General features: G+C 44.4%; 1 protein-coding gene across 4 annotated transcripts in view; it reads right to left on the minus strand.

Annotated features, from left to right (window-relative positions):
- The window catches only part of LTK (leukocyte receptor tyrosine kinase), a 117,121-nt gene that overhangs the window by 20,074 nt on the left and 70,006 nt on the right, over positions 1 to 27,041 (minus strand). For 3 of the 4 annotated variants that reach the window (XM_081858566.1, XM_081858565.1, XM_081858563.1), the window contains 12 exons: positions 26,624 to 26,773; positions 24,578 to 24,678; positions 23,769 to 23,935; positions 20,840 to 20,934; positions 10,187 to 10,364; positions 9,697 to 9,847; positions 6,262 to 6,393; positions 5,780 to 5,939; positions 4,350 to 4,532; positions 3,530 to 3,628; positions 2,101 to 2,253; positions 756 to 866 (listed from right to left, as the gene is read on the minus strand). In XM_081858566.1, coding sequence (XP_081714692.1) covers positions 756 to 866; positions 2,101 to 2,253; positions 3,530 to 3,628; positions 4,350 to 4,532; positions 5,780 to 5,939; positions 6,262 to 6,393; positions 9,697 to 9,847; positions 10,187 to 10,364; positions 20,840 to 20,934; positions 23,769 to 23,935; positions 24,578 to 24,678; positions 26,624 to 26,773 — 1,680 coding nt within the window. The remainder of the gene's footprint in view (positions 1 to 755; positions 867 to 2,100; positions 2,254 to 3,529; positions 3,629 to 4,349; positions 4,533 to 5,779; positions 5,940 to 6,261; positions 6,394 to 9,696; positions 9,848 to 10,186; positions 10,365 to 20,839; positions 20,935 to 23,768; positions 23,936 to 24,577; positions 24,679 to 26,623; positions 26,774 to 27,041) is intronic. The other variant, XM_081858564.1, reaches the window with a different exon arrangement.

Here is a 27,041-nt window from a genome sequence, read left to right on the forward strand (position 1 = left end):
GCTAGCAAGCCAGGTGTACCCCATCCTATATTTGTGCACCTGGTTCTTCCTGCCTGAGTGCAGAACCTTACATTTGACCCTATTGAAATTCATTTTGTTAGCTTGGGCCCAGTTCTCCGATCTGTTAAGGTCATTTTGAATTCTGATTCTGTCTTCTACAGCATTAGCTGCCCTTCCCAGTTTGGTGTCACCTGCGCATTTGATGAGCAGCCCCTCAGTTCCTTCATCCAAGTCATTTATAAAGACACTGCACAACAACGGGCCCAGGACAGAACCCTGTGGCACCCCACTTTTCCCTTTTCCCCCAGGATGACAAAAACATTGCAATGTTCAACTAACCAATAAGGCTAGCAATGGAGGTAAAAGTTGTACATGTTGTACATGTATCAGCAAACTTAGCCTACTTTCAGTTATCCTGTTCTTTCCCTTCTCCTCTCCCTTTTGTACCTTGAGTTTTAGAATGTGGCCCTGTGTATAGGGGCTGTTTATGCATTTATCTGGAAAGTGTGTTGCATTTTTATAAGTACGCAATATATTTATGACTACTATTGTGACTATTTTTTATTAAAGAGTCCAATAATGCTTAGGTTCTGTGTGATGCTGAGCAGCTCTTGGTCCTTTGAGGAGTCCACCTTTTTTACATTGTCTTCCAAACACTCGACAGCCTTCACAGGATAAAGGGTAGGAAAAGGTCAGAAATGTGAATGGCCAAGGTGAGCATATGCACCAAAAGAAGTATAACTGATGCTTCTTACCAAACGACAGGCTGCCGCAAGTGAGAGCCATTCCAAGCACCACAATCACAGCAATCACAGCCAGGAGGAGTGAGAGAGGCAGTTGTCCTTCTGGGATAGGCTCACGGAGAACTGGTCAAAACAAAACTATAATTCTACATCATCGTACGCCCACAGCTCCTATGCAATGTTTCTGGCAAAGAGAACTGTCAACCACATTAGACCAAGAGTCCCATCTAATCCAGTGCTCTGTTTTCTAACTGTGGTCAATCACAGGACCCTGTGGATCTCATAAATTAGGGCTGGAGAATGTGCAGCTAGGTAGATGTTGTCGGACTACATCCCTGATCATCCCTGACTGCTGATCCTGCTGGCTGGGACTGATGGGAATTGGAGAAGAGAAGAGGAGAACACAGTCATGGAGGGTTATAGGTTTTCCAGCTCTTCCATCAGCAGAGCAAAATGGAGATGGCCATCCCCAATACTTGTAACCAGAGGTCTAGAGCCTTTGAACATGATGGGTTTCATTTAGATATTCTGACAAACAGCCATTGGTATACCTATCCTACAGAAGTAGTTATGACAGGATGGGCACACTGGTGACCAACAGATATCCTAGCAAAATCTAACAGCAATCAATACTCATAAATGACGGTGAAACGAACATGGCAATGAAACAAAATTAAATGGCTGCATCATTTTTAAGTCTATATGATTGCTAATCATGCACAAGAAGGGAGTCTTTATGGAAACAATGTACCCCAAATTATAAGATGCACTTCAGGAAACAATCTAGGTTAAGTCTAGTCAAAGGTGACAATGGGGTTGTGGCGCTCATCTTGCTTTCAGGCTGAGGGAGCCAGAATTTGTCCACGGACAGCTTTCCGGGTCATGTGACCAGCATGATTAAACTGCTTCTGGTGCCACAGAACACTGTGACGGAAGCCAGAGCACACGGAAATGCCATTTACCTTCCTGCAGCAGTGGTACCTATTTATCTACTTGCACTGGTGTGCTTTCAAACTGCTAGGTTGGCAGAAGGTGGGACAGAGCAACGGGAGCTCACTCCATTGCAGGAATTCAAACCGCTGACCTTCTTATTGGCAATCCCAAGAGGCGCAGTGGTTTAGATCACAGCGCCACCCGCATCCCTAGAAAATCTACCTCAGTACTGTCTACACTGAATGGCTATGGCTGTCTAGGATTTCAGACAGGGCTCACTCCCAGTCCTACCACTGAGCTATGTCCCTTCCCCTGGTTCATGGTATAAGGCTAGGAAAAAGCAAATAAAGGATTGTTTTATATATATATATATATATATATATATATATATATATATATATATGGAGGATGTTCCACGTTTTACCTGTGCATGATACATTGTCACTGGCCAAGATGGCCCCGACTGCACAAATACAGATGGGCAGGTGGGCATCAGGAGCCTGCTTGCAGATACCTGACTGGCAGTGGCTGCAATTCACGTAGATATCAATCTCCACCTCGCCATGACTCTCCATAACTAAATGAGAAGGAAATGGATACACACTAGTTTAGATTTTTCCTAAGCTCACATCTCAGACTAGATGATGCAGCTGTCATTCCCCAAGGAAGGGCAGATAGTGACTAGTGAGAACTTCCTTGTTATACCCCTTTATCTATTCTGTACCTCCTACCTAGTGGGTAGGAGAGCAAAAAATAATGTCAATATATTTCATGCCTGGCAACTAATATGTGTTAGCATATTTCCGTTCCACCTTAAAAGGGAGCAGGCTATGTGAGTCATACAGCCTGCGTATTTCCTGTTCACAGGATGTTTCTGTTTCGATAGAGCTGTTGTCTCTCTCTCTCTCTCTGAGCCTGAACACGCTAGCAGGCAGACATGTTTTTCTTTGTCCTGACTGACACTGAATAAACTTGTAAATAATGCTCTCCTGAGTGCAACTTTCGCTGTGCATTATCTGCTGAAAGAGCGTGCATCGGTTCTGGAATGTGAAAGCTATTTTCTGGAGCTCATGTCGCTAATTGCTGATACTGTATCTACGGGAGGTCGATGGACGTCCGGAGTCCAAAATTGGCGTGGAGGCAGTGATGGCCTATGTCTCCCTGGCAGTATCCCAACAACATGTCCCTTTGGTTTTGGATAGTGCATGGGTAAAGATAAAGGTAAAGGACCCCTGGATGGTTAAGTCCAGTTAAAGGCAACTATGGGGTTTAGCACTCATCTGGTTTCAGGCTGAGGGAGCTGACGTTTGTCCACAGACAGCTTTCCGGGTCATGTGGCCAGCATGACTAAACCGCTTCTGGAGCAACAGAACACTGTGACAGAAACCAGAGTGCACAGAAATGCCGTTTAACTTCCCGCCACTTATTTATCTACTTGCACTGGCGTGCTTTCAAACTGCTAGGTTGGCAGAAGCTGGGACAGAGCAACAGGAGCTCACTCCATCGCGGGGATTCAAACCGCCGACCTTCTGATCGGCAAGCCCAAGAGGTTCAGTGGCATAGACCACAGCGCCCCCTTAGATGATTCTAAAAAGCCCAGGACATAAATTCTCACAGCCTTCTAGCAGCTATGGTGGCTCATTTATCAGAAGTAACATATTTAATGGTAACTATGAAAGTGTATACTCCATTCTGACCAAACTAAGCCTCCTTAAAAAAGTCCTCTGTGCCCTAAAACAAGAGATACTAATTGGGTATGTGGACAAGGAATGTACACTGCAGAAACAAGAGAATTGAGAAAGAGCACACAACAATGGGTGGGAAGCTGCTAAAAGAAGTGGATTACATCTCACCTGCCAAGGGACCCAGGAAGACTTCCCCAGCTGGATTCACAAAGGAAACACCATGCCGTCCATCAGCTGTGATGTCATCAGCTTCAGAGGCGTGGCCACCTAGGCAAAGAAAAACCACATTTGCAAATGGAAGGATTTGCGGGTTGCCAGTTTATACCAATACTTTTTTAGTATTGACATGTTACTGATGCTTTCCACACAAGGCCTTTTAGTGCTGCTGAGGCACGGCAGTTCTGCAACCAGGAAACAGGTACATCACTGTTGTTCGGCACTTCACTCAGTATCATGCTATATTCCCATTCTAACCCCCCTAAATCCTTGCTTCTATGGCAAAGGGAGAGAGCTACAAATGATCACCAAATTCATTGCAATACCCCCTGTTTCCATGGTGTGGGTTTTCATTTGTACACAATCCAGAACACCACACTTGCCTGCTTGTCAGAAATGGAAAGGATACTGCTCTACGTGTACCGTTCACCAGGACAGCAGTAACACTGAGGACGAAGCTTGTAGATTTGAAGATTATTGTCATGGGGAGGTATGAGAATAATATCTGCATCACACCTTCTTGATGCACCATTTTGTGTGTTCACTGATTTTCCTAGTCTTTGGCTACTTCAAACTTTCATTGAATGAAATGATTATTCAGTCTGGCACACACTGAAATTAAGGTATAGCCCAGCCTTCCCCAGCCATATGTTGTTGGACTACAACTCCCATCATCTCTGCCGTTGGCCATGCTGACTAGGGCGGATGGGAGTTGTAGTCCAAATCATCTGGGCAGCACCAGATAGAGGAAAGTTCAAATAGTCTAGCATACCTTTGTAGCCTCCACCTCCTCCACCAGATGTACAAGCTCCTCCTCCTCCACCAAAACCACCAGAGGTGGCCCACTGAAGTTTCTCTAGAGCTTGCTGGCAGGCCTCGCCACCTTCTCCACCCTCCAGAAGTGATTTCCCAGCCCAAGGAAACTTGGTGATATCTTCCCAGCCACCACCTCCACCTATAACAAACACACAGAGGCGAGTGCATTAAAAGTAAGAACACAACTTTCACAGGCAGACACTGGCATCAAAGTTAAATCTTTTATAAATGCAAGTGGAATTCCATTCCACAAACTGCTTTCAAATACTTTGTCATTACATGCTGATAACACACATCACTTTGTGATACAATAATGTGACATGGGTGGTTTAAACCACTGAGCCTCTTGGGCTTGCCGGTCGGAAGGTTGGCGGTTCGAATCTCCTTATACTGAGTCAGGCCACAGATCAATCAAGCTCAGAACTGTCTACACTGGCTGGCAGTGGTTTTCCGGGCATTCAGACACAGAGTCTCTCCCAGGCCTACCTGGGATGCAGGGAACTTAACCCAGGGTCTTCTGCATTCAATAGCCATCAAGCTATGCCACTTCCCCAAAGGTCACAAAACAAAATTCTAACAGCAGTTCTGTTGTTCTTATACATGAATGGACCAGGGATGTATTTCAGGGATACATGGGTATGGGGACATTCTCCCCACCTAAGAAAACCACTGCCTTGGAACCATGATACAAAAGTTGAGGGACACAGGTGTCGCTGTGGTCTAAACCACTGGGCCTCTTGGCCTTGCCGATTGGAAGGTCGGTGTTTAAAATCCCCGCGATGGGGTGAGCTCCTGTTGCTCTGTCCCAGCTCCTGCCAACCTAGCAGTTTGAAAGCACGCCAGTTCAAGTAGATAAATGGGTATCACTGCAGTGGGAAGGGAAACAGCATTTCCATGTGCTCTGGTTTCTGTCACGGTGTTCTGTGGCACCAGAAGCCATTTAGTCATGCTGGCCACAAGACCTGGAATGCTGTCTGCGGACAAACGCTGGCTCCCCCAGCCTGAACTGAGGTGAGCGTTAAAACCCCATAGTTGCCTTTGACTGGACTTAACCATCCAGGGATCCTTTACCTTTACCTAATGTTGTAAGCATGGTGTAGATTTAAATACCTAAGTGGTTAAAATTTCTGTTGTTTAAAAGGGAAGTTTGCAGTGATTTCCTGGAATGATGGATCCACTGGTTTACACTAGCAAAGGTAGTGAAACATAAGTATAGTAAAGAATGTCTATGCCTCCAACATCAATTCTAGGGGCCTCCTGCCACAGGAAAGCAGGCAGGTGGTGGCTGGTTAAGAGCAGGCTGAGGTTGGTGGAGTCTCCAAAAGCTGCAGACGTGGTTTGTTTGGCTGTGAAATCTAACATATATTATAAGCTATAGATCCTCACCTGCTGCCCCAGTCCTCCCACTGACTCCAGGGACTGCTGTGCTGTTCACATACTGTTCCAAGAACATATCATCCAGGGAGCCATCCTGATATTTCATGTAAGCCTTCCCTCCACCTCCTGCTGCTACAAGCAAAGGTTCGAATGCGCCATTCTTCTGCTGCTGAAAAAAGCACACACACACAAGCACATGAAACACAATAAAGGAACTGAGAGAACGCAGCCGGTTCAAAAGCAGACACCAGGTTTTAAAAGGAGACTCGGATATAAACGACTGAAAAATGCATGAATGGCAATGCAGAGAGACTTGAGCAACCTCCGGTGCACATTCAGCACCAACAGGTATAGAATCAAAAACTCAAAACAGCAGGCTCTGCATGGGTGCTGCCTGCCATGTGTTGATGGGCTTTTGCTCTATTGGCTTTTCCTTTTCCTAGGTGCTTTTCAGAAAGAGGCTGGAGAAAAAACACAACATGAGAACTTACTCTAAAGATGTACGTTGCTCCTCCTCCACCACCCCCTCCACCTGCCCATTCAGTCAGTCCTCTTTCTTTCTTGTACTCATCTTCAATTTCTGATGATTCCCCCAGGCAGATCTGCTCAGTCTGAGAATTGCTCTGAAAGAGAGAGAAAAAGAGGGAATGGCTAAAGACCAGCAAAGTGCTTGGGGGCAGGTTTACTGCCCATTAATTAAGGGGTCTTCTTTTTTAATCCTCGGTTAAAGCAAATTTCAACTAATTGGTAAATCGCATTTACCGGTAAATAAGCTTATACACTGTACAGCAGGGATTCTCCAACTGAGGTCTGTGGACCACCAGTGGCCTGCAAGCGTCACTGAGGTGGTCTGTGATATTTCTATGAATATGTGGTTGAAGGTGGGCGATGGCACATTCATCACATTGGCTATTCATATTGATTTTTTATTGTATTTTTATTGCTTCCTTTATTCTATCATATTGCAATTTGAATTATATGGAATTACAATTGCTACCACCAAGAAACATCAACAACTTTCCCCTGGTCTTTGGGGTGGTGGAGTTTGAGAACCGCTGCTGTACGACATCTGTGAACTTGTCATTTTGAGGACCCTGAAACAGGACAGGGGTTGCTTATTTTAAATGGGAGATTACAAACAAACTGGCAGCACCACTTGTTAGAAGAAAAGTTAATTTTAAATACTTTGTTTTATCTTCAAGTGTGGAAAAGTAGTAACCAGCCCAGTTCAAGCGGCTAATTTAGAAAAAGAGTTTGCTGGTGAGGCAGTGCAACCAAACAACCAATCTCCTGTGTTTTCCATTCTCTCTCTCTTAAGATGATGAGCCAGCATGTCCTCACTGCATGTCCCTGTGTATTTACAGCAACATTTTCTCATTCAGGCATTACAACATTAACCAGGACATGCATAGCACAGAAGTGGCAACCTGGTCTGCCACATAAACTGTGAACTGGCTCTTAATATGCCTTTACTTCTTTGATGGGCCCATTGTCATCGTTGGGGAAAGCACATGAGAGTAATAAATGGCTGACTAAATTTGGGTTTACTTGAGACAGACAATTCTTAACTGATCTTTTTAGTGTGCCTTTGTAGAGATTATACAAATCCTCATTAGCACATTTGAAAAGCCTCTGTTTTATGAGGCTCAGATTTGATCTATAGACTTCATGTTCTCTGCAGGGAGAATTCATTTTTACTTTCCCTTTATACAGAGCCAAAGACAATGAGGCAATGACACTACTGTATAAATAATAGTGCAGGCCAAAAGCCAGCAAAATGCAATCTGTGCAGAAATATGTTTTGCATGAATTCTAGTGTGAAGATCACAGCACTTCACCAAGTGTGGTTGTTCCATTTAAGGCAAGGGAGGAATGCTGCCTTTGAACGCAATGAGGACTTGATCTTTCAACACCAGTGTGTAAAAACCTACATGTTCTTAGTAGAAAATGCAATTAAATTCAATCTGGAGAACAATGTAATTTATTTGAAGGACAACATGTGGTAGCTTCATTAAAGCAAATGGAAGAAAGGAGCCAAGCTGACACATCAATTTTGAATTCCAGAATCAATATTTTAAAATAGACATGCTGCGGTTATTATTTTTGTGTGTGTTTTGTTGTTGTTTCAGCCTCTCTTAGAACCAGTTTACACATTTAGCAGAAACAAGTGGTAAGGACCCCTTGATGGTTAAGTCTAGTCAAATTCAAATATGAGGTGCAGTGCTCATCTCGCTTCAGGCCCGAGGGAGCTGGCATTTGTCCACAGACAGCTTTTCCAGGTCATGTGGCCAGCATGACAAAACCACTTCCGGCACTGCAGAACACTGTGATGGAAGCCATAGCGCACAGAAATGGCGTCTACTTTACCATCGCAGCGGTACCTATTTATCTACCCGCACTGGTATGCTTTCGAACTGCTAGGTTGGCAGGAGCTAGGATAGAGCAACGGGAGCTCACCCCGTTGCACGGATTCGAACTGCTGACTTTAAGATCAGGAAGTCCAAGAGGCTTAGTGGTTTAGACCTCATTGCCACCCATGTCCCCCTCGTACCTTTACAAGTGGTAAACCTTTACCTGGACTATACCATTTCAGGCTGCAGTGGGTGGGTCCTTTGTCACTGCCCACTCGTCAATGAAAAATATAACTCTCCCAGCACCAGAAAAACAGCCTGGCAGGCAGAATGTCAGGCAGAACACCAGGAACGCAAAGTGTCATTTAGATCCAGGGGTCAGGGAGAACATGCAGCTTGAACAGTCTGGGGAAAGCTTTACCACTTGACTCCGCTGCATGTATAAAGCTACCTCCTGTAATGACTTTTTTTAGTATGACTATCCAGCTCCTTCAAGACATTCAGTCTTTTGGTACCTGGGAATGATCCAGAGGATATAGGCTCATCCACACTTCCATTTCCCTGACTGCTTTTCCCTGCTAAACCCAAGCTTTAGGAAATGGCACAAACGGCCATAGGATTTTCTGCTGATTGGTGTTTGTTACTATTTAGAGCTAAACAGTGGGTTTTCTGGGGGGGAGTGGCAGGGCAAAGGCAAAACTGCTCAGATCTGTGCCTAGAAAGCATGAGACAAGCGAAAATGTGGATGAGCCAATTGAGGGCCGACAAGCATTGACGGCTAAAGGGTTGGAGGAACTGGTCAGGTGATGTTCAGAATGCAAGGGTGAAGATGAGGTTGTCAAGTGTAAGCCAGCAAGCTGGAAGCTGCAGAAAGTTTCTCAACTCTTCCAACCACCCAAATGATCAGATGGCAGAGTTTGACCCCTCTATGCAATGCAGCCTCAAGATAATCTGTGGGATCACAGACACTCTGAGGCTGTACAAGGAAACTTTTGATGAGCTCAAGAGCAGCTGTCAATCACCATGTTCCTCACAAAGAAACCACCAGGTGTGCCCACGCAACCCACCTCTGCATCTGAACCACAGTCAAGCACTTCTTCTGGCTACTAGTCAACCCACCTGGTCCTCATATCATCTGAAGCATCATCCAGAGAGGGAGAGAAGGAGGAAGACTACGAGCTGCATTTGTCCCTCAACAGTAAGTCCAGCAATTTTAAATGGTTTTTAAATGGTCTTCTAGGAGTCATTCTGGGTTTATGGGATTTTGCATACATGTGCAATGGCCAGGAACGTAACCCCCATATAAGATGTGAGTTACCTGTATTCCCTAAGCTGCTGCTGCTGTTAGTCCAAAGAGGCTAAGAGAGTCAATACAGGTAGCACTTGGTGCAAAAAGTAGCAGCAAACCTCCATGTTAGTGTGAACCAGTTATTTGAGGTACTTCCTGTCCCACCTTCCCGTTTCTCAGTTGCCATCACTGGGGAAGCTGTATCCTGGAAATATGCTAATCCTTAACCCACTTTCACAATCTGACACTTTATCTTGCATAAAGTGTGGAAAACCTCTGTTCCTCACCCCTGGACAGGCATCTTCCCCTTGTTGCCCCACCAAGATGTAGAGGAGCTCATCCTTCTCCATTTTGAAGATGGCTGAAATAAAGACCCCATAGGATCGCTTGTAGTGGTTCTTGGCTCCATTTCCTCCAGCTGCTCCGTATGCAGAAATCCTGGGGGAGGGAGAAGAAGCAATTAGGAAGAAATCTACACAACCACAGCCAGGTCCCAAAGCAGCTCCAGCTGCAAACTCTTCATTAGGGACACCAAGGAGACCATGCTTAGATCAAAGACTTCAAAGAGATGTCAGCTATTTAGCTGCAGCATTCCCCAAATCACCCACCCACATCAAATACAGGAATAGCAGAACGGAGATGTATTATTATTAGTATTACTGTTAATGGTTACAACAACAAGCCCACCCATCTTATGAGGTTGCTGAAAAGATTACTGAGTTAATGCATTCGAAACCCTTAAAATTATTGAAATCGCTACAGCACAATGACACTCACGTATAGCGGTTTGATGCTGGCACTCTCCACACTTGCACCCCTCGCAGCTGTCCCTCTTTCTCCACAGTCACGGAAATGTTGGTGTTGCGGTAGGCACTGTCACACTGTGCTTGAGTTGGCCCTCGAGGCCCACTGGCCCCGCAGGATGTAAACAACCAGCCTGGAGCAGGCGCTTCACCTACAACCACAAAACCACCCAGAGATGTGACTGATATGTCAGTTTCCTTTTATTCCCAAGGCAAATGCCATATTTGCATCATCTGCCCATCATACCAGGAAACCCATTATTTTCAGGGAAGTTATTCCTTCCAGATCCTCATACGCTTGTAGTAACAAGCCTTAACTACAAACTTCACTCTCTAGCCAGAAATGACATGTTGTTAACAACAAGGCAGTTTGTAGCATCAACTATCTTCGGGGCTTTTAAAACATTGCAGAGATGTTTATATCAGCCTCTTCTCAATGGAAGTATATACAGGACAGATTGGCAAGCCAGTGAATTGGGCTAGAAGCCAACTGGAGACAAAGGGCGGGCAGGTATTAGCATGAGTGTTCAGAACTCCTGAAACATCAACTTCTGCCTATAGAGTCAAGGTTCTGATTGACAGTCATCCTTAGCAAGAAGGTCATGTTCTTGAATTGCTGAGAACTAAGTCAAAACACTTCTGACCAAACCCCTGGTCATTTGTAGAATTCTTCCAGCTTAATAATTTTATCCGTTGTCCACAATATACATCAAAATTGCTACCAAAGCTTAATTCTTATGGGCGTTCCCCCCTATGTAAATCACTGGTGTGGGCTCCCCAAGCTGAATGAGAACCCCAGTGAGTTAAAACCTCTCTATCCACCACATGAGGGTCCCAATCTGAATTGGAAGCCCACGCAGGCAGTTGATGTTTAAAAAGAAAACCTGTGCTTAAGAAGACACATACAGAGCTAACGTATGGTCCAGTTTGGTCCTTACTTTGCAAAATGGCACTTCCCATAATCTGCCAATGAAATAATGAGTGCTGTAGGATATTGCTCTACCACAGGTGATAATGCACAGCATTCTGAACTGCAGGCTTCCTCAACCTCGCCCCTCCAGATGTTTTTGGCCTACAACTCCCATGATCTCTAGCTAGCAGGACCAGTGGTCAGGGATGATGGGAATTGTAGTCTCAAAACATCTTGCGGGCCGAGGGTGAGGAAGCCTTCCACATTTTTGCATTCAGGCTGACAGAGAAATCAAAACAGTAAAACTATACATTTATTACTTGGCAATCCAGGTTTCTATGGTCTGATTCACATGTGCAAGCTACTACAAAAATTGCCAGCTAAAAAGCATACACGCAAAGCTTTATTGCGATCCATAGACCCAAAATGAGCTGAAAAGGCAATTCTTGTGGAGGCAGCTCCACTTGGCAAATCCCTTCTTTAAAAAAGGGATCCCTGCGTAGTTTCAGCCACTTCAATCAGGCTAATACAAACCATGAAAAACAAAACAAAATAAGGGTTGCATCATTGTTTTTGCAAACAGAATAACTGGAACCACATGGAACCACATAACCAGAGCCCTGCAGAGCTGCCTCTGTGCGGCTGCATTTCAAGCAGCCACCTACGTGGCAGGTTGCACACACGAGCGGAGGTCCCAACTCTACATCTGAGATGGACACAAAGCCCCACCTCAAAACGTCAGGAAACTGCAGTGGGTTAATATGTCTGATGACAAAACCATACATGCCATTAGCAACTGTGTGAATTTTCAAAATAAATAGCTAGCCATGGGGGCTCTGATAAGAACCTAAGAAGAGCTCTGCTGGATGAGACAAAGGTCCAGCACTCTGTTCCCATAATGGCCAAGCAGATGCCTATGGGAAGCCCACAAGCAGGCGGCATTAGCACTTCCCCGCTCCTAACAGGAGTGGACATTTGTAATTTGCCACCCTGTGCAAGGCCAACATTTGATGCCCTCCTCCCAGCCTTTGCAGTGCTGGCTTAGGCTGGGAAGGAGGCACGAAAGCTCTGGCAGGGTCCTAGAGCCTTCCTTTCTCCATCCCAAAGCCCAGTAAGCACTTGTCTGGCTTTGGGAAGAAGGGCTCTAGGACCCTGCCAGAGCCCTCACGCCTCCTTCCCTGAAGCCAGGAAAGTGCTTACTGGGCTTTGAGAAGGTGCCCTCATTGGCTGTGCGCCCAGTGTGGCTGTGCTGCTCAAAACTGCCTTAAATCTGCCTCTGCTCCTGATCCACAACAACTGGTATTGAGAGGCATACTGCCTCTGATACAGGAGGGCATATAGAGCTGTCATTACTAGTAGCCAAGTCTTACTCGTGAATTTGCTTAATCTATTTCTAATGCCACACAAGTGGTGGTAGTAAATTTCACAATTTGCACTGCACCCCCTTTGTCTGTTCTGAATCTGCCAGTGTGAAGCTTCATTTGGGTTCTAGAATTATGAGAGGGACAAAAACTTCACTTGGTCCACACCACACTTAATTCTGTATCATGCTCTCCCTTACTTTCTTTTCTAAACTGAAAAGCTGCCAACACCGCAACCTTTTCCTCATTTGGGAGTTGCTCCAGCCCCTTGATCATTTTGGTTGCTGTTTTTTGAGCCTTTAAAAGCTCTACAATAGATTTTTTGAGGTGCGGCAACTGAAACAGAACATAGCATTCCACAGAATGGCAAGAAGTGGCTTTGATGGCTTGCGAGAGACCGCCTGCACCAAGAAACTCTAAAACTGCCTACTGCTTTGCAGGCTCATAAGAGACCAGACTAAACATCTGGCTCTTGTGTACTGCAGAGACTACATGTGCACCCAACCCCCACAAAATCTCCAATTCAAGGTTGCCCAGTGTGAACTCGTTGGCTGGTCATAGCAAAGGCTACATTGAGCCCAAACAGTTCCCTTGCTGTATCCAATCTGTGCCCAGATAGCGTGGGCTTTTCCAATAGGGCCACCAGGCCAAGAGCTATGACAAAAGCTGAAATTAACGTAAAATAAACTATCTGGGTAAAAGGAAAACCAAACAGTTACTTTACATTGAGCACAAAGAGGCTCTTGGTCTTCTTGGAATTCAGTTGAATTTCTTAGGAAGCTGAAGGTCATGAACTCCCTTCCAGCTCAGCTGCTGTCATCCAGAGATGCACAATAAACTCAGTCACTTTCACAGGATGTAAATCATTCTCCTGAACACTGCTTTAGTCTGTATTTCTGGTTCAATCTGTAACGCAGCAGCATCCCTCCCGGCTGCCCTCAGGCAGTTCGTCATCTCCAAACAAACAGCTTTCCCTCCTTTTCCTAAACAGTCTCAAATCTTTACGGGCTATGTCTCTGTCTCGCTCACCAAACAGACAACCACATTCCTGGCATGCAGGAAGTATTGGGCTACCCATATAAATCAATGATGAATTCTTGAGATTCTGGGATGCTGCAATAATCATAAAAAGTTAATATATCTTATGAGAATTATTCTGTATCCTGTGACACAGACCCTGGCCAACAGCACCAGAGGGGTTTGGTTTTCCCCCCATAATTAAAATGGTGCACAAATTCTGTTACATAAAATAAATAACAAGAGTCCATCTTTTGCACTAAGCAAGAGTCATAGTCAACCCTGGGTACAAGCCAAACAGCCATGGTGTTAAGGGAGAAGAAGCAACAGCAAAAAAGAAAGAAAGGTTATGGTAGTTTTCTCAACACGTAGCAAGCAGCTTCAGACCTCTGCAAACACATTGTGCCTCAGCCTCAAAGAGAGATTACAGGGCAGGATTCAACTAATGAGTCCTGTTGGTATAAACCCTGTACAAGGACGTCTGCTAGTGCACTGAGGTTCTCCAGTGCTTCCAAAATGGGCTCTGAGAGGGTCAGGAGAACCCTGGGAGCAGCATATGGGGGGAAGAGAGGGAATATTGTTCCATCTGGCAAGCCAAGATGCTGCAGCTGATGGAATTCTTACAAGAGGTAGCTGTTGAAGGCGTCCCACAGGGTGACTCCTGCTGCCTCCCAACACATGTTAACATACCACGCCATGATTTCCAAGGCTTGTTCATGGGCTGAAGCCTTAAAACTGCTGGAGCTCCGCAGTTTCACTGCAGCTACTGTGTTCGAAAAGGATGCCCCACCAAGCTGAAAGCTAAAGCTTAGTCAGACCTGTGATGAAGGGAGGTCTGTTTCTGTGCTGACATGGAGAGATAAGTCTCCCTGTCTTGAGTTCTGACTGTATTCTTTATTTCTTTGATTAATTATAGTATTCATCAATAGGGATGAAGGAATCGGTCAATTTTAGCGTCCCTTAGTGTCCCTTTTTCCATTCTTCAGTTCAATTCTCCTGAATTCCACACATCAGTTTGCAGATTTTTTTTAAAAAGTCCACATGAAAATTCATATGTGTTTTTTGTGCAAATTATCCCCTAATGTCATGCATTTTTGTACATTACTTTCACCAACAAAAACATTTCTTGCATCCTTTCATCTAATCTACACCTTTTCCTACAGATTTTTAAACGTTAGAACCGGATTGCAAAATTTGGAGAAATGTGACAGCTGCATTTTGGTTTTATATTGATTAGGGAAGTAGTAATGAGGCAGTTTCACATTAAAATGCAATTTTATTTATACCATATCATCATTAAAATAGTTTTAATAACTGTAAAAATGACCACAGCAGCAAAGGTTGCTTTGTTGGCATTACACAGAGGGAAGTATTACATGCCTCAACAGTTTGCATCATATGCCTTATTCAAAAAGTAAACATGGTGCCTGCCAAGTGCTTAGAGCACCAGTTATCATAGTAAATAAAGAGCCAGATGGCAGCAGCTGTTTTGCTGCCATACAATATCCCTCCAGGGGAGATGTACCATTTTCAACAGCAGGATGCGAAGGCAGAACTTGGAAAATAAGGCAATGATAAGCTGGTGAATGATGATGTAAAGACAAAGTAGACATACCCTCCAACACTTCTCTGATGAAAATAGGGATGTCCCATTCCACAACAACAACAACAACAACAATTTTATTATGCATCCCCTTCCCATCTGACTGGGTGGCCACAGCCACTCTGGGCTGCTTCCAACATATATACTGTCGCGAATTCCTTGTGGCGCTTTCAGCAGAAAACGCTCAGAGTCCCAGGTTTCTTTTCAGTGCAGTCTTTTTAATGTGAGCTATATACAAGTATTTACAAAAACAGTCCATACAGAGTACCTGCTCCTTAAGGCAAACGAATACTCTCCACCACAGCACCACCATACCACAGCACAACCACCACAACCACAATTACTGTTGAACAGGCTTTCCTTTTAAAACAGGTGATAGCCAATCACATTAATCACACTCTGACCCAGCACTTCACAGAGTATTGCATCATCCTGTTGAAGCCTGCAGACTTACTCAGTATCCTGCGAATCCCAACATATACAACATAATAAAACATTTAAAAAATCTTCCCTACACAGGGTTGCCTTCAGATGGTTCAGCGTCAGATAACTTCATGCCCTCCAACATTTCTCCAATGAAAATAGGGACATCAAAGGAAAAGCAGGACATTCTGGGATCAAATCAGAAACCAGGACCTGTCAAATCTGGGACTGTCCCTGGAAAATAGGGCCCTTTGGAGGGTCTGGGTAGAATGTGGTAATATGAAAAGGCCAGAAAAGCCTCCATATTTCCCAGTGATCAGGTTCTGTGTACAGAAAAGTAAACAGAGATTTGGAACCAATCAATAGAGGGCACATCAGAGGGCATTTTCACAAGCTAGCATGGTGCTCTGGTTGTGAAGTGTTATTCTCTGCCCCACAATCCCAGGGACTACATTTCAGGCCCTGCTTTAAGTGTGAATCTCTTGGGAGGCCCTTCTCCAGCTGCCCCCCCAAATGAAGTGCCTTTTCAGTGGTGGCACCCCAGTTGTGGAATGCCCTCCACAGAGAAGCTTGCTTTGTGTTCATACTGTGTGGTCTGTATGCACGTGTCAGGGAACTGCCATCGGAGCTCAGGGGGGTGGAGAGGCTCTCGGATGCTGGGGAGGGAACCAGCAGGGAAAGAGGGAAAGCTTCCGCTGAGGAAGAAGGGAAGGAGAAGGAGTCGGAGGGAAGGCTCAGGGACGCTTCCAGCGAGACCAGTGGAGAGAGCTCAGGACCTCCCCTGGGGACGCCCACTCTGCGCAGAAAGCTGACACGCAGGGAATCCAGGCGGAGACTTTCTGTCAAGGAGCTCTTATGTTGGAAAAAGTTCAGGAAACGCCCACTGACGGATTCTGCCAGTGATTAAGACAGCCACGAAGTAAGGGCTGTCCGGCTAGGGAAGGTTTTAGCCAACTACTCAACTTGGAGCGGTTTGGCGCTTACGCACCAGCAACCCCTAATCCCATTACAGCACGTCACTGCATATTGACACAAGTGCCAGGTAAACACCTTCTTATGATCCCAGGCTTTTAAGAATGTGCTGCTTAGACATTTTATCCTCTGTCACTAGCTTTATTCTGATATTGTACGGTACTGCTTTTATTTTGTTCTAGATTTTAGGTATTGTTCTGCTTCATGGTTTTAACTTTCACTGTAAATTGCCCAGGGAACTTCAGTTACTGAGAGGAAAAGATGTGTAGTAAACAAACAAAAAACTGCCCACCACCCCATTCAACATACACATACACACACTTCATATACTGTACACTATTCCTATATCACGTTTTGAAGAGAAGGGTGGCAAATGGAATAGCCGGAACATATGAGGAAATTAGCATTTCCATCCTAGTAAGAAGAAAATTAGGCTTTCCTTCCTGCTTTTTGCTTCCTTCCTTCCTTCCTGCTGCCTAGCTGCAAACTCCCAACAAAAACTCTTGTCTGCCTATTAACTGGCTCTGTCAATGACATCCGAAACCTCTCCCAGCAAGGGGGAGAAGTAATTTTATTACTGAAAGCAAAGCAGAGCTGCTGGGCTTCTCCAAGATCTAATTGAATTAAAAGGATGAGATGATGAATGAAATAGCTTGTACTCAGAGGAAAAACAATTGCAGCTTACAGGAATTCATGTAACTGTATGAACTTGAGTCTTTTCAGAAGCATGCACCCTCATCTGCACAGCGTTGTCAAAAGCAACAACATTCACACTAACTTCTAGAAGTTACCAGGGGAAATCTCTGTTTTCTGGTACATATCCTGGAAAAATCTCCTCTCTGGCTTGCCTTCTGACCCATGTTGGGGGTGGCTTTTTAAAACTTCCCTTGCGTCCCAAGGCATCCGAGCCACAAAAGTTCCCAGGAGAACAATAAGTCACACTGACACGGAATATTTGGTTTATGAGTTCAAATAGGCCACAACTTTATTGGTTGCAGATGTGAGCGGTTTGGCTTAGGCATTGGGGTAAAGCCAGGCTATATCTTGACTCCTGCTCACGGAAGGGTAAACCACTGATAGGGGGTGCTCTATAACTTATGTCAGATAGTAGTACCCCGAGAGGTCCCCGTAGGGGCTGTGACACGGTCCTAGCCCACGCCCAGGCTTCGGACAGTATTCACACCCCGGATCCCTTTAACAGGATACCTCCCCTCCAACCAAACTAAAGAAGCAAGTAAGAAGGAGCCGCTGGCTGCGCAGAATTTAAATGGCCCACGGCCACACGCGCTCTGCCGGCGGCTTCTTCTTCTTCTTCTTCTTCTTCTTCTTCTTCTTAATTTATTTATACTCAGCCCATCTGGCTGGGTTTCCCCAGCCACTCTGGGCGGCTTCCAACAAAACACTAAAATACAATAACCTCTTAAACATAATAATAATAATTTATTTATTAGGCTGGGGCCGCCTCGCAACGCCGCTGGCACAGCCGGCTATGACATAGGGGTGAGGTAGCGTACCTCTCCTCCACACGAGAAGACTTTGAGGCACAGCTGCCCATGCACAACACTGCCCTCCGATATAGAGGAGAGTGGATTTAGCATGCCCTGAGCACACATCAACTCTTCAGGTTATAACTACCATCTCCCTTATACTGGTTCAGACTGTTTGCCCATCTCGCCTAGGCATTGCTGACTGACAGCAGATCTCTAAGACCTCCTCAGTCAGAGGTCTTTTTCATCACCTGCCATCCATCCTTTTCTAAACTGGAGGTGCCTGGGATTGAGCTTGGGGCCTTGTGCTTACAAAACATGGTCTCTGCCACTGAACTACAGTCCCTTTTGGTCTCGGGTTTGGCCATGGCCCCTTACACTTTGCAGCACTGGGCCAGCTCACAGGTGGAGGAAACTGCTGGTCTGAACCCAGCTGAAGCACACTGCCACCTTGACAATGACTGGCATGGATAATGCTGCTCGTCAGTCAAGCCAGGTCAGGTGTTTGGGGAAGCCAATATAGGCCCAGCTGCCCTTATATAACTTCAGGTTCAGTTCCTCAGTTGGAGCAACATGTCACCAAGCATAGTTGCTCTATGGACTGCTGAACCTGGAGACTTTTCTGTGTAGGTTGGCTAACCTGTGACCCTGTCACCCAGGTGCTGTTGGGCTCCCATCAGCCTCGTCAGCTTGGCCAGTGCTCAATTGATCATGGGAGCTGTAGTCCAGTAACTTCTGGAGGACTACGGTAGCCATGCCCATCCTATATACATTCCCAAGGGAATCACTTGATTTAGTAACATCACATCTGGGTTACTAGAATGCATTCCATGCACAACTCTCTATGAAGCACGCTCAGAAACTGTATGTGACTTCCTAATTAAAGCAAGTGTCCCAAATTTGTTTCTGGACCTAGTCCAATGAGCTGGTGATGCCTTATAAAGCCTCTCACAGTTTGGGAACACGATAGCTAAAGGACCATCTACTTCAGGGGTCAACAACCTTTTCCAGCCATGGGCCGGTCGACTGTCCCTCAGACCATGTGGTGGGCCGGACTATATTTTGAAGAAAAAAAATGAATGAATTCCTATGCCCCACAAATAACCCAGAGATGCATTTTAAATAAAAGGACACATTCTACTCATGTAAAAACACGCTGATTCCCGGATCATCCACGGGCCAGACTGAGAAGGCGATTGGGCCGCATCTGCCCCCAGGGCCTTCGGTTGCCTACCCCTGATCTACTTCCATAAAAGCCTGGCCACTGCTAAGATCTTAATCATAGGCCCTTCTGAGTGTCCTCAAAAATGTACTTAGCTGGGACCAATGCCCTGGAGCCCCCTCATTTAATGGCATTTTTAATGGCCTTCAATAGAATGTTTAAATTCTTCTTGTTCAAAAGGACTTTTAGCTGTGAATATTGTAATGCCCTTCACTGTTTGCAAACAGATTTACAAATCTTTTGTTGTTTGGTCTTTGACCGTAATAAAGATTGATGGGATGTAATTTGCATTTTAAATGGCTCCCGCAAGACCTAACTGAATACAATGTAGGGTAGGCAGAGAAGAACCTCTAGCATGTCTACTAGAGTGACTATGTGGGGAGGCACATCCAAAGTGTACACACTAATCTAATTATAGCACAAAAATGTAGTTTTTCTTAATCTATAATGTCATGCTTGTCTTCAGCATGCTGCTTTTAATCTAGTTTGATTTTAGATCCTGCTGTCCACAAGGGTGGATGTGGTAATTTGACACACATGTGAAATCCCCCCCCCACATGCCCCAGCTGAATAAAGGAGGATGTAGAGATAGCAATCTTGGTATATCTCATTGGGCAGTTGTGGACATACCCCACATGCCCAAAATGGGCACACTACAGGGCAATGCAGAATCAATCTACAATGGGCTTTTATTTTTGGAATGAAACCAGTTTCTACAGAAGCACTTTCCAAGTGCAAAATCTAGATCTAGACTGAGTGTGGACTATACAGAAGAAATCAGTACTCACTTTCTGTTGATTCCAGAATGAAATGTTGTGTGCATGCAGCCTAAGAATCACCATGTGTTGCAAGTGGATAAAAGTGTACTAACTTTAATTAGTGAAACGCTGAAAGGCGGGATTGTTCTCTCTATGTCAACTGATAACATGCCAATGTTATTGATTACTGATTGAAAAAGAATCTGTTGCTCTTCCCTCATAGACCACAAAGGCTGCACTGGTGGAGGAAGAGGAGTGCAGGGGGAGCGCACCGCCCTCGGCAGCACAATCTCAGTGGCGTGCCCCACCCCCAGGACATGTGCCCCGCTTCCAGGACACACGGCATCCCCGCCCCTGCCTGCTCTCCGCCCCCCGTCGTGCCGGAGCATGAAGCTCTGCCACTGAAAGGCTGTTATGCTTGTCTGGAATGAGAGCAGATCATCTTACCCCTTTCTTTTTCTGTGTCAGAAAAGGGTACAAGGAGGAAGGTGTGGAAGAACTGTGCTTCCCATGCTACCACATTCTACAAAACAGTTGTGATAACACCAGATGAGGTAGCTGCGAGAAGAATCTCGTTTCCCCAGCCCAAAAACACAATACTTTCATTCAGGGCTGTGAAAGTGAGCTAATATTTGCATCAGGAGTACCATCCAAAGGGAAGGCATTTGGTCCCTGAGCAGCAAAGACTTACACATTTACTGCCTTGAAGGATGTTCCATAGAGGCTACAATAAAGGAAGAGTCACCAGGAGGAAGTGATACACAGACACAATCAAATAACTTGCTCTTCTGCAATAAGAACATAACACACAGTCCTCGTACTGCTTAATATGTTGTCTGCCTATTTGGAGCTACCTTAATTAGAAGTAACTCACCATTAGAGGAACAGTCTAGACCAAATGTAATGTTGTCGACTGCAATGTCAGCTTGCGAATTCCAACCCCAAGTGGCCTGGATCTGCAACCGAAAGCTGTTTACCAAAGAAAATGTTTGGAGAAGAAGACAAAGAGAATATATATATTGATTTAGCAAACAAGAAAGCAGGGCTATCAAACATTATATGACAACAAGCAACTTGCAAACAGAAATAACAGAAACACAAACTAGAAATAATCAGTATTACTGAAAAATTAAGCATGTTTCATACATTGCTGCATTCCATAGGTCCCAAGCAGAACAATAGAGCAGTAAGTAAACTAAGCCTCAGAAAATGTAACTGAAAATATTGCTATAAAACTTCACAGAGCCCTGAATTTCCCTACCCCAAACTAATGGTCAACAGTTATCAGATCAGTCAAGGAGCCATCCCTGAAAAAGGCTTAGTATTAGCCCTAACATGTTCACATTTGAAGTAATTCTAATTAACACACAGTTGGCATTCAATAGCTGCTAAAGAGTAACAACAACAGCAGCCATAGTCTTAACACATGAGCCACACATTCTCTTGCTAATGCATTGAATAAAAACATCATTGCACAATCTGCTAATTCAGGATGGCTAAAAATAGGTTCCATTCCTAAAGGATAAAGCTGAGCAGTTTTTGTTTTTGTTTTAAAGAATTGTAACTAAACATAAATCCATAAGAATATAGTACTCTGGGAGAATATGAAAAGTACATGTCACACCAGGAAATTATCTGCTGGTGATGATGAAATCCAGTGTGATTTATGAGAGAAAATTGTATATTGGGGAGAGCAAGTGCTGCTTAATGTCTTATTCAGCTAGGAAACAGTCTTGTTCTAAACAGATTGGGGAGATCTAAAAATATTCAAATTAGAGTGAAGCTCAGCAAGGCCAACATGCTAGGACTTCATCTGTGAAAAAGCAGTCCATAAATAAAATCTGACAAGCCAGAACATCTAACAAGTAATAGATTAAAATGCAAGATCAAGAAGCATATCTTAATATGATTGAATATATTTATGAAAGGTGCTTTACGATGGGGTTTTAATCTCATGCTTCATTGGTCAGCAGGCATTGGAAAGGATTTTTTGTGGGGGGTGGGGAAGACTAGGATTGGGACCTCCCCCTTTCTTCAATCTCTACAGTTCAGGGCTCCTTATAAAACGATCAACATTACAAATACCAAAATAGGAAAAACAGCAACCCTGAACTATACAACAGCTGAACCAAAGCAGGGGGCAATTTTACCAAACTTTTTCACTCAACATTTTAATCCCCAGAGAAAAAGCATTCTCACTTTGGGGTGATGGGGTAGCATTAAAGGGGGACAAAAGTATGGTGCTGGAAGTCAAGAGGAAGAGGTAACATTTTGCCTTGGAATGTACCCCTTCATTGGGAATGAGACCAATGAGACCCAGTGATAATAATCAGCTGACAGAGAGCATGACTCTGGTTGCCATGGCAGTGGGAGTGCATTCCTTCCCTCTCTGCTTCAGAGTGAGGACATCTAAGGGGCCTTTCTTTCCTTCATATAGCTACACCTTCTGGATCCATGGTGCTATGCTACACCCCCTCCCCAAGAAAACAAAGCTAAACATGTCCCCCAAATAGCTGGCATAATGCTGTGGGGATGAAGAGTGGCAAAAGTGGCACTGCAGAGTAGTAGCAATAGGGAAGACAATAATACCTCACAGACACAGAGAAACTGAAAAAACCAATATGGCTTGCGGGGGCACATGCCCTCTCTGCGCTCCAATTCTTTTAGGGGGTGAAAAATTGGCAAAGCTCTTATATAAAACATTATGTAACGTGCCATATTGTCCTAGTCCAGGCCATTTAATGTCAACTCAGACACACAGGCCTTACAGTGCTTCCAGGAAATGATTAGGTTTGGATTATCTTGGCGCTTCAGGTAAAGAGTGTTTCACAGCCATGCCCTCCTCTAGGAAATACCATTCCATTTCTCCTTCCTCTGGTTTTCATCCTCAACATTCTGTCACCACTGAATGCACACAGTTCTCATTTGGCTGTTTGGGATTCATCCCTCAACACGATACCTCCCAATTATTTTTCTACTTCTGCCAAATTGGGTGCTTCTCCAAGCACCCCGATACCTCCCCCCTTGTGCATAAAAGTAGTGCCATTTGGGCTACAGAGGCAACTACACTCAGGCTTGAACTATGGGATGGAGGGAATGGTGGTTGTGTAGATTTCTTCCATAAGGATACTCAAGGAATTTTGATCTGGGATGGAGAAGAATTCAGGAACTTTAATCTGAAGCAGGCTTTTACAAGCCTAAAGTTTGTATGCTCAGAATAACTTCTCCAGTACAGTCGTACCTCAGAAGTCGAACAGAATCCGTTCCCGAAGTCTGTTCAACTTCCGAAACATTCAACTTCCAAAGTGTGGCTTCTGATTTGCTGCAGGAGGGCCTTCTCGGTAGTGGCGCCCTCCCTGTGGAACGCCCTCCCACCAGATGTCAAAGAGAACAACAACTACCAGACTTTTAGAAGACATCTGAAGGCAGCCCTGTTTAGGGAAGCTTTTAATGTTTGATGTATTACAGTATTTTAATATTTTTTTGGAAGCCGCCCAGAGTGGCTGGGGAAGTCCAGCCAGATGGGCAGGGTATAAATAATAAATTATTATTATTATTATTATATTATTATTATTATATAACTGAACTGAAGGAACACTGATCCTCTGTTTATCCCCATCTCCATCTTCTTCCTCTCCTTCTGTGGACTATTGAGTGTTAGATTTTAGATTGCAACCTTTACAGGGCAGGGACCTGCCTTTTCGTTATGACTTTATCAAGTGTCATGCGTACTGATGGTACAATATTATCTATATATCATTTTATGCTCTATTAGTGAAGAATACCACTGGTGTTGTGCTTACTAGTTTTGAAGTCTTGGCATTTCCAAGGTTATAAGATACCAGTGATCGCTCCAGCTCCCTGTTCTTTCCCACAACAGCAACGTGTCACCAGTTCCGTCTCCTTCTTCTTGGACAATGAGTGAGATGGTGCCATTGTAATTGCCAAAAACGTAGGCTGAGAACTGGAGCTAAAGAGGAATTTGATGACAAAATGAAGAGACAGAGAGCAGCTGTCAAGGAGGCTCTTTCTGACACATATTTGAAGATGATGGGCTAGGTTCATATATACTAAAATTCCTGATACACAGTGGTCCTATCGCCACAGATGCATGGAGGAAGTAATGTATAAACTGGCATGATTACTCAAATTCCTGGTGGTGGGTTAGGAAGTATGAAGAATATGGAATCCCACACTCATGCTGTGTACGCTGACTGCAGCCACACAGAGGAAATAAAGGAAAGTATATGTTGAGAGGACTATCTATCTTTCTGAGTTTGAAATCATAATCTTTTACTTTCCTTACATTCCTACCACATGCAAATTACTCAGGGATTAGCTTACTTTTCCTACCAGCAGTAGCCAAGTATGAAAACCCCTCAAAAACAATGTTTATTTATCAGGTCAGTAGGTATAGCTGGTTGTCCAGAATAAGGACATCATGGCTTCCATCACAGATGAAATGGAGACTGAACCAGGGGCTCCAGATAGAACTGTCACACCCAGTTTTAATTTAATAAAACAAATAATTTTTTAAAAGAAAACGGGGCTTGTGTCATTAAAAGTTCTCTCAAAGTGCAGATTATTTGAAGAAGGATAAAGGGAAACATACCTGGGAGGCTCCATTTGCAAGACTGACTGGGAGTCTAGGACTATATTCCCAGGCAACACCATCTGTGTGCTCGCTGTCTACACGCAGATACAAAAAGTGACCTGGAAAATAAATTGCAACTGGATTTCAGTGGCGGATTTGCAGATGTGCAGTGGTGGAATGCTCAGCAAATGAGACCTGGGTTTAATAATAATCGGTTTGTGGAGCCAACAGGTTCTGGAATGTCTCAGCCATGCATGATCTACAGTGCACTGCAAAGGCAAATTATGTGTCTGGCCTGAATCTCTATATGATACCCTGGAGGCCCCTGCACAAGTTCACAAGGCCTAGAGCAGCTCAGGGAAGTTCTCGTGTCATTTAGGCAGTCACCTAGACAATGCCTTACTGACTGTCCATGGACTGAACTATTAGTGGGTCAGCGCTTGGTGAATTCTGCTTCACAATGATAGGGACAGCAGACATCAAAGGATCAAAATGGCCTCTTACCATCTTGCCGGTGAGCAGTGGTTGCGGCCCAACACGGCACCTCCTCTATCCCCCAGACGTGCAGTGCCATTTTATATTGTTTCCCCGTCCCCTCCAGCCACCACAGAGGCTCACAGGTTCCAGCCTAATCCATCCTCCAAATGAGTCATTCCACGGTGGCCCTGGGGGGGACAGGGCATGGCCATCTACTTAGCCTGGCCGACCACTCAGTACAGCATCCAGTCGGAGGATCCAAAAGATGTTAGAGTAATCCACACCTTATCGAATGTCCTACTTTGGGGACAGTGGGTGGCACAGCAGGTACTTATGTTCATACCCCAAAGAGATTCGTTTAAAACATTCTAAGATAAGGAGGGTAGAATCCTAAAGTTTCTTGGCAAAATCCGCAAAGAAACAAATATTATGATGCCAAAAGAATACCAAAATAACTAAAATAAATAAATTACTCAAATACTTCTTCTTATTATATTATAAAATACTACTTCTTATTAAAAAAATGTCAAATGCCCTAATCATTCAAATTATCTTTCGATTGATACAATAGGAAATAGAATAATCTCATCTATCTCGAGTAATCTGCATTATTCAAGCTTTTTTCTTTTTTTTAAATTGCAGTTTGAGATTTATTTCATGATATTCTGGGGCTTTTTAAACCTTAACATTCCACTTCATCTTCTAAAAGGAAATCCATTGTGCATCTTATCATTGCACAACAAACTTGGTAGCCCCATATCAACCAGTAGGACGGAAAAACAGTCCGAAGAGAAAAGTTGCTATATAGTCAGGGAATGTCTCAGGTATGCAGAATCACAGAATTGTAGGGTTTGTAGGGACTCAAAAGGCCATCTAGTCCAACCCCCTGCAAAGAATGCTACTTTGTAATTTTAAAAGTATTGAGCGAAGGGAGACAACCTTTACTCAGTAACCCTGCTGAATGAAGAGGACTGCAATGTCCACAAGAACAGAACATTGGGGGGGGGGGGGAGCATCGGTGATAAAAGGAAAGGTAGAAACTGGAGAAGCCAACAGAGAAGGGTGTGTTTAAGGGGGGCGGAGTATGTAACTTTTCAAAAAGAAAGGAAAGGAACTTTTCTAGACAGCATGAAGAAAAGAGAAAGAAAAGAAGAATCTCCATACCTCTCTATCACTATCACATCTCTACAGCAATTTATTTGGAAGAGCGGAAAGCTCAGTGTGCTCCTCCCAAAATCCTTGCAGTCCCCCACTTGTTGCACAGTAATGGTCTTCTAAGCGGATCTTGGTCCTTCATTTACACACTTACACTCTCACACACACAGCTGCTCAAATGTCTTGAAATATTTCTGCCGAAAGCAATGAGCTACTTTACATGTTGTGAAGAACTGGCAACAGAGAAAATGTGATTAATTCACACTTCTTCTCCTGACACTTTGGGGTTTGCAGCTTAAGGGACATGTGCATGTCTCTCATGGGTTGATGTGCACTCTCTCAAGGCAGGGGCTAAGTGTCCCTCTATTGACACTTCTTTAGAAGAACCTGGTGCTCTGGGCTAAACTGGAAAATGGCAGATATGGAACAAACCTCCGGTAGCGTGTAAGGCAGATGCTCCAAAGGGGTCTTCCTGCATCTTTGAAAAGCCATGAATAGACCATGAAAAATTCACATTGCCACCCAATGTCCAGCCACAGGGACCTTCCTCAAAAGAACAATGTGCCCCCTCCGGTAGATGGTCTGCAAGATTGGTGGTAGGAAGGAAAACATAAATCTCAGTAAGAAGAGAAACAGGGTGAGTACCAGTTAATTAACTATGCCTTCTCTTGTTGAGTCTGGTTAGAAAAGAATAGCAAGCATGGGAAACACTTCCACCAAGAGTTATGTAAGCTTTCATGTCATCTCATTCAATGGACAGTGCCATGATACCTCCCCTTAACGGCAATGGTACTGTATAAATAATAATTTTTATTATATACCACTGTCTTGCATTAGGCAAGTCGCCCCC

The sequence above is a fragment of the Podarcis erhardii genome (assembly GCF_964252035.2).
Source record: "Podarcis erhardii genome assembly, chromosome: 1".
In the NCBI taxonomy this organism is placed as follows: Eukaryota; Metazoa; Chordata; class Lepidosauria; order Squamata; family Lacertidae; genus Podarcis; species Podarcis erhardii.